Source organism: Chrysemys picta, chromosome 2 (assembly GCF_011386835.1).
Source record: "Chrysemys picta bellii isolate R12L10 chromosome 2, ASM1138683v2, whole genome shotgun sequence".
NCBI lineage: Eukaryota > Metazoa > Chordata > Testudines > Emydidae > Chrysemys > Chrysemys picta.
In genome coordinates this window covers 159400313-159413131 of record NC_088792.1, presented here as the reverse complement: position 1 = coordinate 159413131, position 12819 = coordinate 159400313, and the positions used below count along the sequence as shown (strand labels likewise).

Below are 12819 nucleotides of genomic sequence, written 5' to 3'. Positions count from 1 at the left end.
CAGCTCAGGCAGTGGCTCGAGCTAGCTGTCAGAGTATGCACCTAGGATTTCACATGGGGTTATACGCAGGCAGCTCACCCAAGCTGCCACCCGGACCGCCACATTCACACTGCGATTTTTTGTGGACTAGCTGTAGCTAGCATATGTACGTCTACTTTACCTGGGAATTACACCTCTCAGCTGCAGTGTAGACACAGCCGAGTGAATGTGCAACTGTTTCACATCAAAATTACATGAAATTCCCCTCTGATTTCCAAAAAAAAAAAAAAAAAAAATTGAACAAAACTTGCCTGTTTCAACGAGCAATCCTGAAGCACCCAGCTGCTTTTATAGAGTGATTACATTCACAGGAACTTGAAAGGTAAGGAGATATGTAATTATCCAATAAGACTAGTGGTCTGATGCAGCTTATTTGGGGCTCTATAAAAACCCAGGGCTCAGCACTACCTCCTTTCCCTGCCCCAGCCTCCCCTTCATCCAGCCAGCTCCCAAATATATTCCCCAGCAGCCCAAGTTCTGATTTGTTGTGCAAACTGGATCCAAGACTGGCCATCAGCCAGCTGAACCATCTGGTGTTCCCCGCCACAATATCGGGCCACAGCTCTCTCCCAAACTAGTTTTTCCCTGTGCGATTCCAGCAGACCCCAATGAAACATTCACACACATGCTTCATCCCTGACCAGTCCTTCTTCCAGAGTGTGCAGGCGTTAAATACCTCACACCTCCGACAGGTTTTAAAATGGGTCTCACAGCTGTATTGCATCTGTTGCTAACTGTACGGCAAGGTCATGCTGGCCAGTTTGGCTGCGGGGTCTGCTCTGTTAGCGAAGATTGCGCAGGACGTGTATCCTTCCCTCTAGTGCGCAGGGACATATCTCCTTGGACTAGCATCTCTGCAGTCTTTCTAAGCACAGATCTAAAGATGGGAAATAGTACATCCTCCATCGAGTCATTCCAGAAATTCAGCAGCTGCAGAGCACCAGCCTTTCACCCCTGCAGAGTTAGGGGCCAGTTCTAGTTCAGGTCCCCAGTGAATTGAGTCTGGCAGGTTTCATTCTTAGCCCCGGTGAAAGTTTGTCCACCTTGTGCCATAAACACGCCACTGGAAATGTCAGCTGCCAGTCCTGGAATAGCAGAGAGGGCTGCAGGCCAGGAGTGAGGGGCATCAGCACAGCTGCCTGTGGGGGAGCCTAGAGCTGGAATAGCAGCAAGGAATGGGGGCTATGGGTTGGCAGTGATGGCACCAGCAGTGTTGGAATAGCAGGGGTGCTGTAAGCCACGGCGGAGCCGTGTTGAGAGTTCAAGGTTGATCAGTGGAGTATGCTGGAGGTCTACGTTGAGCCAAACGAGCTTTGGAGGTATAGGGCCTGATTCTTAGTTACACTGTTGGAGCAGCATAAAGGGCCAGGAAATAGCCCCCTAAAGGAGCCCCTAGTTGGTGTAGTGCTGCAGAGCTGCATAAAAGCAATATACTAGCCCAGCTCCCCAGGAAGGTGGGGATGGGCCAGTGGCAGAGAAGGGGCATGGCTTGCATATTGCACTACGACTATTCTCTGCTTTCATGGGAAGGAGAACATATGTTAGAGCAGCCCTGAGGCTTTATTGGCTTTCCATAGGCCTCGCCCTGGAAAATGTTACTGAAGTGAGCAAACGAATTTGAGGGGAAGAGAATGTAATCCCTAGCCTAGGGCCAACTCCTGTGATTTTACAATAATTGCTTTATTTTCTTAAAGCCCCAGCTCCTGGAGTCAGGTGAATACAGGAGAATTTCAGAAAAGAAAAGAAAAGAAAAGAAAGCTTGGTTCTATCCCTACTGGTTGGGAGAAAAAGCTTCAAGATGTGACCTGGAAAGGCTCAAAAACCAAAGGCAAAGAAACAAACCCCAAATGGGATTTTTTAACCTCATGAATTTTGGGGCATCGGACTCAGGATTCTTTAACACTTGGGAGTTGGCGATGCTGTACATTGGATACAGCCATGCAGGGTATACTAGCTACTCAGTTTACACACAGCTATTGCTGACCTTCACATGAGCTGGCAGGAGATCTAATAAAAACGGTGTCTCTTTCCCTTCCACTTAGCTCCTGCCCCTGAGCAGAGTCATGCCCGGACTCCCTGCCTCCCCCGTCTCTCTCTTCCTCCTTCTCCAAACAGTATAATTGGATCCAGACATCAGAGTCTCCATATCTAAGCAGAGGTTTCATTGGATTTATTCAGGGAGGAGGGGGTATCTCTTTATATTAAACAACATTCCACCAAATTTAAAACCAGGCCTTGTTGGAAATGAAACCTGCGCAGCCCCGTCGACTGGCGACGATGATTCCATATGCAAATCAGGAGGGCGCTAGAGTCTAACATACGGGTAAGAGTGGAAGAAAAATGCCTCTTTAAATGCCCAGCCAGGAAGGCTCCCTTCTTCTCGCTCCGTGCCTGGGGTGTGAAGGATTGTACCCCCCACTTCAGTCCTTCCTAATGCCCATGGGCCTGCTCCGACCCAGCCTTCAAAGGCAAACTGCTGATTTTACAGCCCTGCCTTCTGCGCCACGGAAGTGATTATTTCCCATCGTGTGCTCTGGTAACGAAAAACACTAGATATAAACAGAAAATGTCAGGCTGGCTCTAGCCTCAGTGTACCAATTCCATCCTATCCCCCGCTGCGGGTCACTCTGGCCAGGTATGGAAGTGAGACAGTGACACCTAGAGGCAGCTGGGAGGCCCATGCTAGCTTCATTCTGAGAGCAGATCCGATTTCACCTGCAACAAGCAGCAGGGCAAGGAGAGTGAGGGTCACTTGGCTTTGTTTTGAGTTTCTTTACATTGTGTTCACAGCAACCTCTCACCTCCTCGCTTCACCGCTTGGATCTGATGTCCTATTTCAGATTGAGCGCGGAACAGTGCTCATTGCTTTCCTACCGCCCCGCATAGCTGCTGAGAATGAGCTTTTCGTTTGCTATTATGTCCATTGTTTGCTCTTCTTCTCTGCCACTATCAGACACGTGCCGTCCTGGGAGCTGAGTGGTGCCCTAGGTTAGGCACCAAACACAAGCTTTTCATACGTGGACCTGAGATCAAGCCTTCACTTACGTTGCAAGTTAGTGATTTATCCTGCGAGTCCTTTGAGAATATTAGTACACCATTCAGTGCACAGGCAGAGTGAAAGAAAAGATAAGGATTGGGAATAACCAGCATTGAAGGCGAGTTGTACAGTCCAGGACTGAAATAGCAGGAGGGATTGCAGGTGAAGACTGAGGGGCACTGGCAGAGCTAGAGGGTGAGGTAGTAGCCACAACTAGAATAGCAGGGGGCGCTGCAGGTCAGGAGTGAGGTGCCCTGGCAGAGCTGTGTGTGGGGAGAGGACTGGAATGGCAGGGGGTGTTGGAGGTCAGGACTGAGGGGCATTGGCAGAGCTGGGGGAGGGAGCCTGGGACTGAAATAGCAGGGGGCGTTACAGGTCTGGATTGAGATGCCTTTGCAGAGCTGTTTACTAGAAATGTGTCCATCACTTGCCCTCAGGACAAAGAGCAGAGAGCAGATTTACTTCTGATTTCAGCAGATGTCTGACCTTTGGGGTCATCACTGAATCTTGTTCCATTTGGACAGACATGAAAGGTGTCCCGGTAACTGGCACTGTCGGTACAAGAAATCATCGCTCAAAACCGCATCCAGCCAAGCGATGGGGAGCAAATTTACTCTTGCCGTGCTGGAAGTTCTTCTCATCCTTCCAATGCTATACTCCACGTGGGCTGGAGGAGGGATCCATGAGGCATAACGGAACTGGAATATTGCTATCAGACCTCCGGTTCCATGCACGATCTCAGTGCTGCGCAGGCTTGTTCTCCCCATTCCACAATCGCAGCCACCCTGAGCCAGCCGCTCACATAATGCTTTGCCCAGGCAACCAAAAACTCCAGAAGGGGCTGGTGGAGGGAGGAATAGGATCCAGCGTCTCCAGGTTCCCATCCTTCTAGGGACCAAACAGGAGCTCATCGTTGCAAGAAGAATGAAGATTTGGATTGGAGAGGTGCGAGGTCCGGAGCTTTGCCAGTTGTGGGATCCAAAGAGCTAGACAAAAAACTACAACAACCCAGGACAACCACACCCCATCCAAGAGAACCCACCACAACTGGCAAAGGCGCTTGCCCCCGGAGATTTAGATCCACCAAATCTGCCCATCACCCCAAAGCTGACTCTTCCTCCCAGTCCCCCATCTCTGCACACACTCGGATTTACATCAGGGATGACGTTGACACTTGGTTTCTCAAGGACTTGCTGCTGAGTTAAGCCCCAGTAGGCCTAGATCCAGACCCAGGTCTCAGGAGACAAAGGGAAATCCACGCTCCAGTCCTTCCCAACAAGGTTCCACAGCTAGGTCTGAAGTGCCTTCTCCATCCTGCCATCCTCACTGGATTCCATCCAGCCATGCTCCTCATACCCCAGATCCCCCGGTAGAGCACAACCCAGCCTCCAGCTTGACTCCGCATGACTCCCGAGCTGCACGCAGACGTGTGAATGCATGGGATTGGTTTACATCAGGGGCTGAAGGGCAGGCATGGGAAAGGGGGAGCCAGGTCCGGAGGCCATGCTGCCCCAGAAAATGCTGCCAAGGCAGATGAGAAAGACAAAAAGCCTTGTTCTGATGTAATGAAAAGAGAGCCTGGGGTTGTACAAAGAGCCCATGGGGAGGGAGGTCCGGTGTGCATATGGAAAGGCATTGCTCCTGCACTGACCCTGGCATGGGCAGAGATGCCCACCAGTGGCAATGATGGGAAATGCAACAGCAAATCTACCAGCTGTGACATGGAGAGCTGGAGATGGGCATGTTCCAGTGGCCCTATCTCTGCTACCTGGCCTGCCCACTCTAGTGCTAGGACCAGAATTTTTCCCTCTGGCACAGCCATCCCAAACCAGACACCACCCCAGCATGGCTCTTGGCTGGCGTATTCGCTGGGACTGTCCTGGTCCGGTAGCCAGTGGGGCACCATGTTGGGGCGCAATCCAGCAAAGCACCAAGCACCCTAAGCTCCCATTGCGGGCACCTCTGAAATGACCCCTACACAGATAATGCCCCAGCTCCTGCTTCTTAAATCCCGTGGAGCTTGTGCATTTAGCTCATTACAAGCAGGGGTCGGAAACAGGAGGGGGAGATAAGGGAGATCACTGTTCCCCAAGCCAGCTAGACAAGGGGGAGCCCCCCTCTGCTTTCAGAAGATGACTGGAAGTTGGGTGTCCCTGCATGCCCCCCTTGCTTCCACCCCAGATTATAAGCTCCTTCTTTAAAACATCCCCCTTGTCATCCCAGTGCCAACCAGAATCTGCATCACAAGCATCAATGGTGCCGGTTTCTCTGCTCTGTGCCCCCAGCAAAGAATAAACCCTCCCTGCTCAGCCCATCCTGCCAGAGAGGCGGTGGTCTGGGACAATCACAGACCAAACACACGAGGCCAAGTTCACTCCATTGACTCCAACGATACATTGGGCCCTGCCGTCCACCATCCCCAGCCCACACCCAGCTGTTATATCAGCCTGAAGTTATCTGATGGTACCTTGCTCACCTCTCGCATACATAGCATCCTCAGAGCTCCCAGGAGGGAGTTTGCATGGAGGGGCAGGGCGAGTGTTTTCCTACACCCGGCGCATACGCACACACTGAACTCATATCAATAAAACATCTGCAGAAAATTTATATCTAATCCCCAGCAGTCTCCAGGGCATCAGAGCACGGTGAGGATTTGTAGCTGGATGCACAAACCTCAGTCACAGAGCCAGCAAACATTCCTCAGTCAGAATATCCCTCTTTCCCCACAGCTTCCCCGGATGGTTACTCGGTCACATCATCTGCAATATGGGGCTAAGGTCTTGGCAAAGCCCATTGGACATGGGGTGCTTTATAAGCAAATATTCACTGCCCTAGCTTAACCCAGTAGTACTGCTCTCTCCTCTTGCTGTACATGCAACCCCTGCGCTCCATTGTTGTGGTGGCATTTGTTGCGCCCCAACAGCAATGGCTTTCTTTGCTCATTGGAACGAGGGGACAGATTCTCAAGGGCTCAGCACCTACCGCTGGGGCCAGGCTTTCAGAAAAGCTCAGCTCCCATTTAGGTAGCTAACTAAGGCTCCGCTCAGCATCCAGCGTGCGTGCAGCCTGGCAATTCTGGGCCCCACCGTCTAGAACCGTGCGTAAGCGTTGCCTGCAATGAGCCTGTTAGTCCTTCAATTTGCACCTCTCCCTGGTTCCTCTCCACACCATTCTCCTGGCCCAGTCTGAGCCGCAGAAGATTGGGACCATTACAAAGAAACAAGGACCCAAAGGAGGAAGGTCCTGTTTCTAAACAGCCTCCTCGTGGGGGTGAAATGAAGTGGGCTTGTGCCTGCTCAGTATCCCAGCCCGCTGCTTAGCTGGAGGGTCCTGGGTTGGCAGGGCTGGGAGGCGGATTCTATGACTGTTCCCTCCATCCCCAGACTCTGGTGTTTAGCTCACGGGAGGCCTCCCAACCAGCCAAATGTGCATGCAAATAAACCAGGGGTTAACTCCTAGCAACTACAATAATTTGGTGGCTGATGTTTCCCACACCCCAACCTCTTCTGTGAGCAGAGCCTGAGTCCCCACTGCACCCCCTGCTCTCAGCACGGAGCCAGTGCGGCAGGGGGATCTGGGCATTCACTTTCTGACCCCTTCCTACTTCCCACTCTCCCATTCTTGCTGCCCGCAAAGCCCCCAAGCCATTGGGAATGACAACATGCCCTACAAGTGGCTACTCCATCTTCCATCATCCCCAGCCCAGAGACATGCCATTCCCCCCCCCCACACACACACACCCTCTATGGAGTCAGGCACTCCCACGTGCTGTCAAAAGAGAACCAGGCAGCAAGCTATCTCGCCTCATACCCACGCTTATCCCAGAGACCCTGCTACAGAGACACTTTGATGTGTAACGCACTGATTGTAAAGGAGACTATCACCCCCTGCCCAAGGCAACCATTCAGACCCTCCTAAGGCAGAGGAGAAAATATCCTTCCATCCGCCTGGGTCCACAATGACATCCTTCCCCCACACCCTTCCCTGGCCATCAACGAAAATAGCCTTTCAAAAGCCATGCTCTTGTCACTGAAGTGTTTGCAAAATTGTGCCCAGCAGCAATAGAGACCAAGAGAGGGGCATTTATTCTCCTACTAGCCAAGGACACAGGGACCTATTGTGGAAATATTAAACATATATAGATCTCTTGCTGGGGGCTTCCCATGCTGTGCCCCCCCCCAACCAAAACAAAAGTCCGGGGGAAGGATCCTGAAGCAGATTTGCTCTCCTGAACTCCCACTCGTGCCATGGCCAACCTTTAAGTCTCCCTCATCCCTCTTTGCCCCCATTATCCTGAACATCCTTCTGCCCCTTGTCTCTCTCGTCCTCCAACCCTAGTCCACCGTCCTCCAACCCTAGCCCACTCCATGCAGGGTTAAATTCGTAAAGCCAAGGGGATTTCAGCAGAGTTCCCCAGGAGTTCAGTGCTGCAGTGTTGTATGTGAGACCCAGAGACAGAGCTGCAGGTACTGTCTGTAACTGTCTCCATGCGCGAGTGGAATTGTAGCACAAGGGACATTACCTGCCAGATGAGAATACTGGGAAGAACCGAGAGGATAATTTGCCAAGGTGATAACGTGCTTTGGGGAAAAGGGAGCTTTTTGCTTTTATTTAACCTAAAATACATTGCAACTCCTCCCTTGCCAGGGCTGCACCTTCCCCACCTCTGGATGAGGCTGCTCCAGAAATACAAGCTTTCCTTTTGGCAAAATAGCCTGCTAAATAAGTCACACATGATCTAAAACAACAGGCACTTGGATTGCAACAGAGATGGCAATTCCTTCCTCCTCCCCCCCAACACACAATTAACTTTCTAAATCAGTCCTCCATGCACACTTTAAAACCAGCCAGCAAAAACCCCTGAGACTTGCCTCACACCAGCCTGGAATCAAAGGGTCTTGAAAAGTGATTGAATCAGGGGGGTTCTTTTTAAAATAATAATCCTAAAAAGCCTCTACCATAAGGGCTGGTATAGAGGGGAATTAACACGCAGCCGGGCAGCTATCTGCAACATGCTGCGTACCAATTCGCCAGCACTACTCCTGTTCAGATGGAAGGAGAGGGTTCGATCAGGATATCTGACTCAATTCCTCCACAACTTGGAGAGGTGAGGCTGTGCGGGAAGGAGAGGCTTTGGGGGGTCATCGTAAGTTTGATAGCTTAAAAAGTTGCCCCCTAGATAAGAGCTTGATTTCTGCTCATTTCCCTCCCCTTCCCTGGACCCCAATTCCTTCCCAGTATGAATCGTTGCTGAGACATTTAGTTGAATTGAAATCTATAAGCGTCTCTCAATCCTTGTATTTCATTCCGGACTGTAGCCCACTTTAAAGTGAGGGTCTGTGCCAAGCTTTGTCGTTGTGTTTTGGGTTTGTCTTTTAATATAAAACATGTCCACTCTTAAACGCTGTCCAAGCACCAGAGTTTCTGGGGTTCGACAAAGGACTCACAACCACCAAACAAACCAGAGAGTAATGATTTGCATCCGAATCAGGATTACTCACCTAAAAAGAGGAGGATGCAGAAAACGTTTGCTAAAATCATGTTAGTAAATCCAATAGTTCCCCACGTGTAAATAGATATTTATATCTCTCTCCCAAATCCAGGCAAAAAGAAATCCTGAGATTTCTCTGATGAACTTAAAAAAAAAAGGTTTCTTTCAGCTCCCACCCCCCCAAAAATACACCCCAGCTCTGCAGCCAGCCAGCTAGCCTCTCTCTCTCTTTAGCTCTTCCAGTGATGAACAATTCTGGTTCTATTCCTCCCAAGCATCTTTCGGGGGCGAAAGGGTAACCGAGAGGAGGTGGAAATGGGGGGGGGGGAATAGACGAATATCCACAGCGTGATCTGAGTAGACACAATCCAACGGTATCCTTTAGACAGCGGGGAATGTGGGGCGCTCACGACTCTTGCCTTTCCCCCCTTGACTCGCCCAGTTTGCTGATGGAAATTCCTGCAAACTGGGGATGTCTGCGTGTCTCTCTCTGCCTTCTGGGGGAGGGTGGAGAGAAGGAGCTGCACTCTGATATCCCCGGAGGTGGAAAGCAGCAGCAGCAGCAGAATCAACAAGGGAGCAGCAGCGGCAGCTTCCTCCAGCCCTGCCACTGCCCAGCTCGCCTCTGGGACTGAAACTGACCAGAGCCTGGAGTGAAACGCGCCAGCCCAGAACGGCCCCTTCCCTTCAACTTCGCCTCCCTGTCTCAGCTGATTGTCCGTTCATCACCCCCACCAGGAGCAATCCAGAGAGGCCGGAGGGGTGGGGAGGCAAAGCCGGATGATGGGAGAAGACAAAGGGCAGCCCGCGATGACCAGTCGCCTCCTCGCAGAGCGCAGCGGGCGGGTTGAGGCTGTGCCTTTGCTTGGGGAGGCGGAGAGCGGGTGTACAGATAAGGCAGGCTGCCCCCCCCCCCCCCCACACACACACTATTTAAAGAGGCGGAGGGTCTCCTTGCTCTCAGGCAAGACGCAGCCCTCCCGCTCCAAGGAAGAAGCCAGGAAACTTTGCCACCGCACAAGGATGCAGGCGCTGGCCCGCTCCAGTCCTTGCTGGGAGCGGCGTCCCCATCGGCTGGGCTCTAAAGTACTTTTCTCTCCCTTCTGTGCCACAGCGGGAGACCCTGTGGCGAAGAGAGCTACATAGTTCCAACGCTGGGCTTTGGGATTGGGCTCCCACCCCACTCTCTCACGGCAGCAGGGGATGGGGCTGCATCCAAGCCGGCACCAGGGAAGCAGCCCTCTCCTGCGCACACAGTCCCAGCTCGCTGGGAGCCTTCCTCGGTCGGCGAGGGCTGGCTCTGTCGGTGAATGTGCAAGCTCCCGCGGAGCTGCTTTGAACGTCAGGAGGAACGCAGAGAGAGGAAACAAGGGAGCGAGGAAAGGCATGGAGCGGAGGGGTGGGGGGAGTTTGTCCCAAGGCAGATGCACGATTCACCTGCAAAGTGCATGGCCTGGCCCCTCTTTTGGGGGCGGGGAGGAGGGTGCAACATAAACTATACATTACCCATTGGATTTAATCGGAATTTTAAACATTAAGTAAATGAATTAATTAGGAGCCGCTTCCTTGGGGGGGAAATGAAGCGAGCTGCTAGCTGATCTCAGCCTGTGTGTGTAGGAGGAATGTCACACACACACACACGTCTGAGAGACCACTGACAGTGAGATCTTCGAAGCTCCAGACAGTGCCACACTCAGACCTCGCACTGGGCTTCATTTCTCTTCTTCTTTTACAGACGGACAAAAAGCTTTTTAAAAATACATATACACATATATATATGATGCTGCAAAGCAAGAGTGCCTCCCACAAATGTCCCCTACCGGTCTCCAAAGCCTACTGAAATCAGTGGAAACATTCCCAGTGCGCACACAAGCAATCAACTTTCCTGCTCGGGCTCTCAGCTTTGCTGCCCTCTTCATTGCTGTGGGCTGAGGGGACAAGACCCTGTGGTACCTCTGCCTTTGAGAGACCCCGAGGCCTAGGTTCCAGTGCCTGATGGTTCTCTGCTGTGGATTGCTCTCTTGACGTCCAGCCCCTGTTTCTGCACTGGGGGAATGTCCATGTGGAGGGTGCCCTGGACTCTCCCTGCGGCTCAGGGCTGGGGAAGAGCCTTGCTCTCTGGGGCAGTGGGGTTGTGACCCAAACTGCCAAGAGTTGGGAGATTCCAGGTGAATTTAGCACTGGCGAAAGCTGCTGGGTGGAAAGTCCGGGAGACTGTCCCCTCCCCCCCGTTTATGTCAGAGCAGGCAGAGCACAGGAAGGTGCTGTGCCAGCTCCTCGATGCATGCAACTCTGCTCACCTGGAGCGCTCCCTGCTCTTCTGCTCCTGTTCCTCTCTCAGCAGCTCTGCCAATGCCCTTCAGTATTGACCTGAAGCCAGGACCCCTTCTCTTGTGCCACTCCTGGGCTCTCCACTCACAGCTCTGCTGCTGCCCTTCAGTCATAAGAACATAAGAATGGCCATTACTGGGTCAGATCAAAGATCCATCTAGCCCAGTATCCTGTCTTCCAACAGTGGCCAATGCCAGGTGCCCCAGAGGGAATGAACAGAACATGTAATGATCAAGTGATTCATCCTCTGTCGCCCATTCCCAGCTCCTGGCAAACAGAGGCTAGGGACACCATCCCTGCCCATCCTGGCTAATAGCCATTGATGGATTTATCCTCCATGCACTTTTCTAGTTCTTTTTTTGAACGCTGTTATAGTCTTGGCCTTCACAACATCCTCTGGCAAAGAGTTCCACAGGTTGACTGTGTGTTGTTTAAAAAAATACTTCCTTTTGTTTGTTTTAAATCTGCTGTCTATTAATTTCATTTGGGTGACCCATAGTTCTTATGTTATGATAAGTAGTAAACAACACTTCCTTATCAACTTTCTCCACACCAGTCATGATTTTATAGACCTCAATCATGCCTCCCCTTAGCTGAAAAGTCCCAGACTTATTAATCTCTCCTCATACGGCAGTTGTTCCATACCCCTAATCATTTTTGTTACCCTTTTCTGAACCTTTTCCAATTCCAATATATATATTTTTTCAGATGAGGCGACCATATCTGCATGCAGTATTCCAGATGTGGGTGTACCATGGATTTATATAGAGGCAATATGATATTTTCTTATTATCTATCCCTTTCTTAATGAGTCCCAACATTCTGTTCACTTTTTTCACTGCCGCTGCACAGTGAGTGGATGTTTTCAGAGAACTATCCACAATGGCTCCAAGATCTCTTCTTTGAGTGGTAACAGCTAATTTAGACCCCATTGTTTTAATGTAGAGCTCGGATTATGTTTTCCAATGTGCATTACTTTGCATTTATCAACATTGATACACAGTCTTGACACACAGCATCTCTGGCTGCTGCACACAGCTCTGCCAGTACCCTTCAGTCCTGACCTGCCGCTACCACCCTCTATGCTACTCCAGTCCTGAGCAGAGACTGCCAAGCATGCTGAAATATGCAGTGGTTTCTGAGATGTGGTCCAATATGCAACAGCAAAAATAAAGATCCCTCTTCACCAGCCTAACCAAACTCTGACCTTGGGTCTCCAAAGACAGGTGGCCAGTGCACTAAATCACCGTGTTCCAGACATAGGCGTGTGCACTGGGTGTGCCGGGTGTGCACAGGCACACCCTAATGCAGGGATGTGCAAATGGCTCCACTCTCCCGTCAGCAGCAAGCCGCCGGCCCCTCTTCCACCTTCCCAGGCCGGCCCCCACCTGCCACCTCCCCTCTGCGGGTCTCTCCCCCGCAGGTCTCGCCTGCCACCCCCGCGAGTCTCTCCCCCTCACCCCGGACCGTCCCTGCCTGAAAGAAAGCAGCGTGCACCTCTCCCTTGCCTGCTTGTGCTGCTGGTGTAGCACATTCCTGCTCAACTGCTGTCTGCTGCCCCAGGGTCCTAGTGCCCCCCATCCCCTAATGGCAGGACAGGCTGCCCTTACCCTGCCCTTCCGCCCTAGCCCTGAACTTCTCCAATGTCCCAAACCCCTCAACCCCAGCCCTCATCCCCCCACACCCTAATCCTCTGCCCCAGCCCTGAGCCCCCTCCTGCATCATGAACCCCTCATCCTCAGCCTCACAGCCCTCACCGCTGCACCCCCTCCTATCCCCAAACTCCCTCCCAGAGCATGCACCCCACTCCCCCTTCCTATACCCCCTCCTGCCCCCCAAACTCCCTCCCAGAGCCTGAACCCCTCACCCCCTCCTATGCCCCCACCCCCAGCACAGAGCCTGCACCCAAATTCCGTCCCAG

The 12819-nt window shown here is 51.9% G+C and overlaps 1 protein-coding gene across 3 annotated transcripts in view; it reads right to left on the bottom strand.

The window, feature by feature from the left end:
- The window catches only part of GFRA2 (GDNF family receptor alpha 2), a 101113-nt gene extending 90111 nt beyond the window's left edge, over positions 1–11002 (bottom strand). The window contains exon 1 of one of the 3 annotated variants that reach the window (XM_065584612.1): positions 10868–11002. Coding sequence is in view for 2 of the 3 variants with exons in the window: in XM_005285089.5 (XP_005285146.1) it covers positions 8578–8617 (40 nt within the window). In the remaining variant the exon portion in view is untranslated. Of the gene's footprint in view, positions 1–8577; positions 9923–10867 lie in introns of those variants that run through there. The other 2 variants (XM_005285089.5, XM_065584611.1) reach the window with 2 other exon arrangements.
- Positions 11003–12819: the final 1817 nt, after the last annotated feature.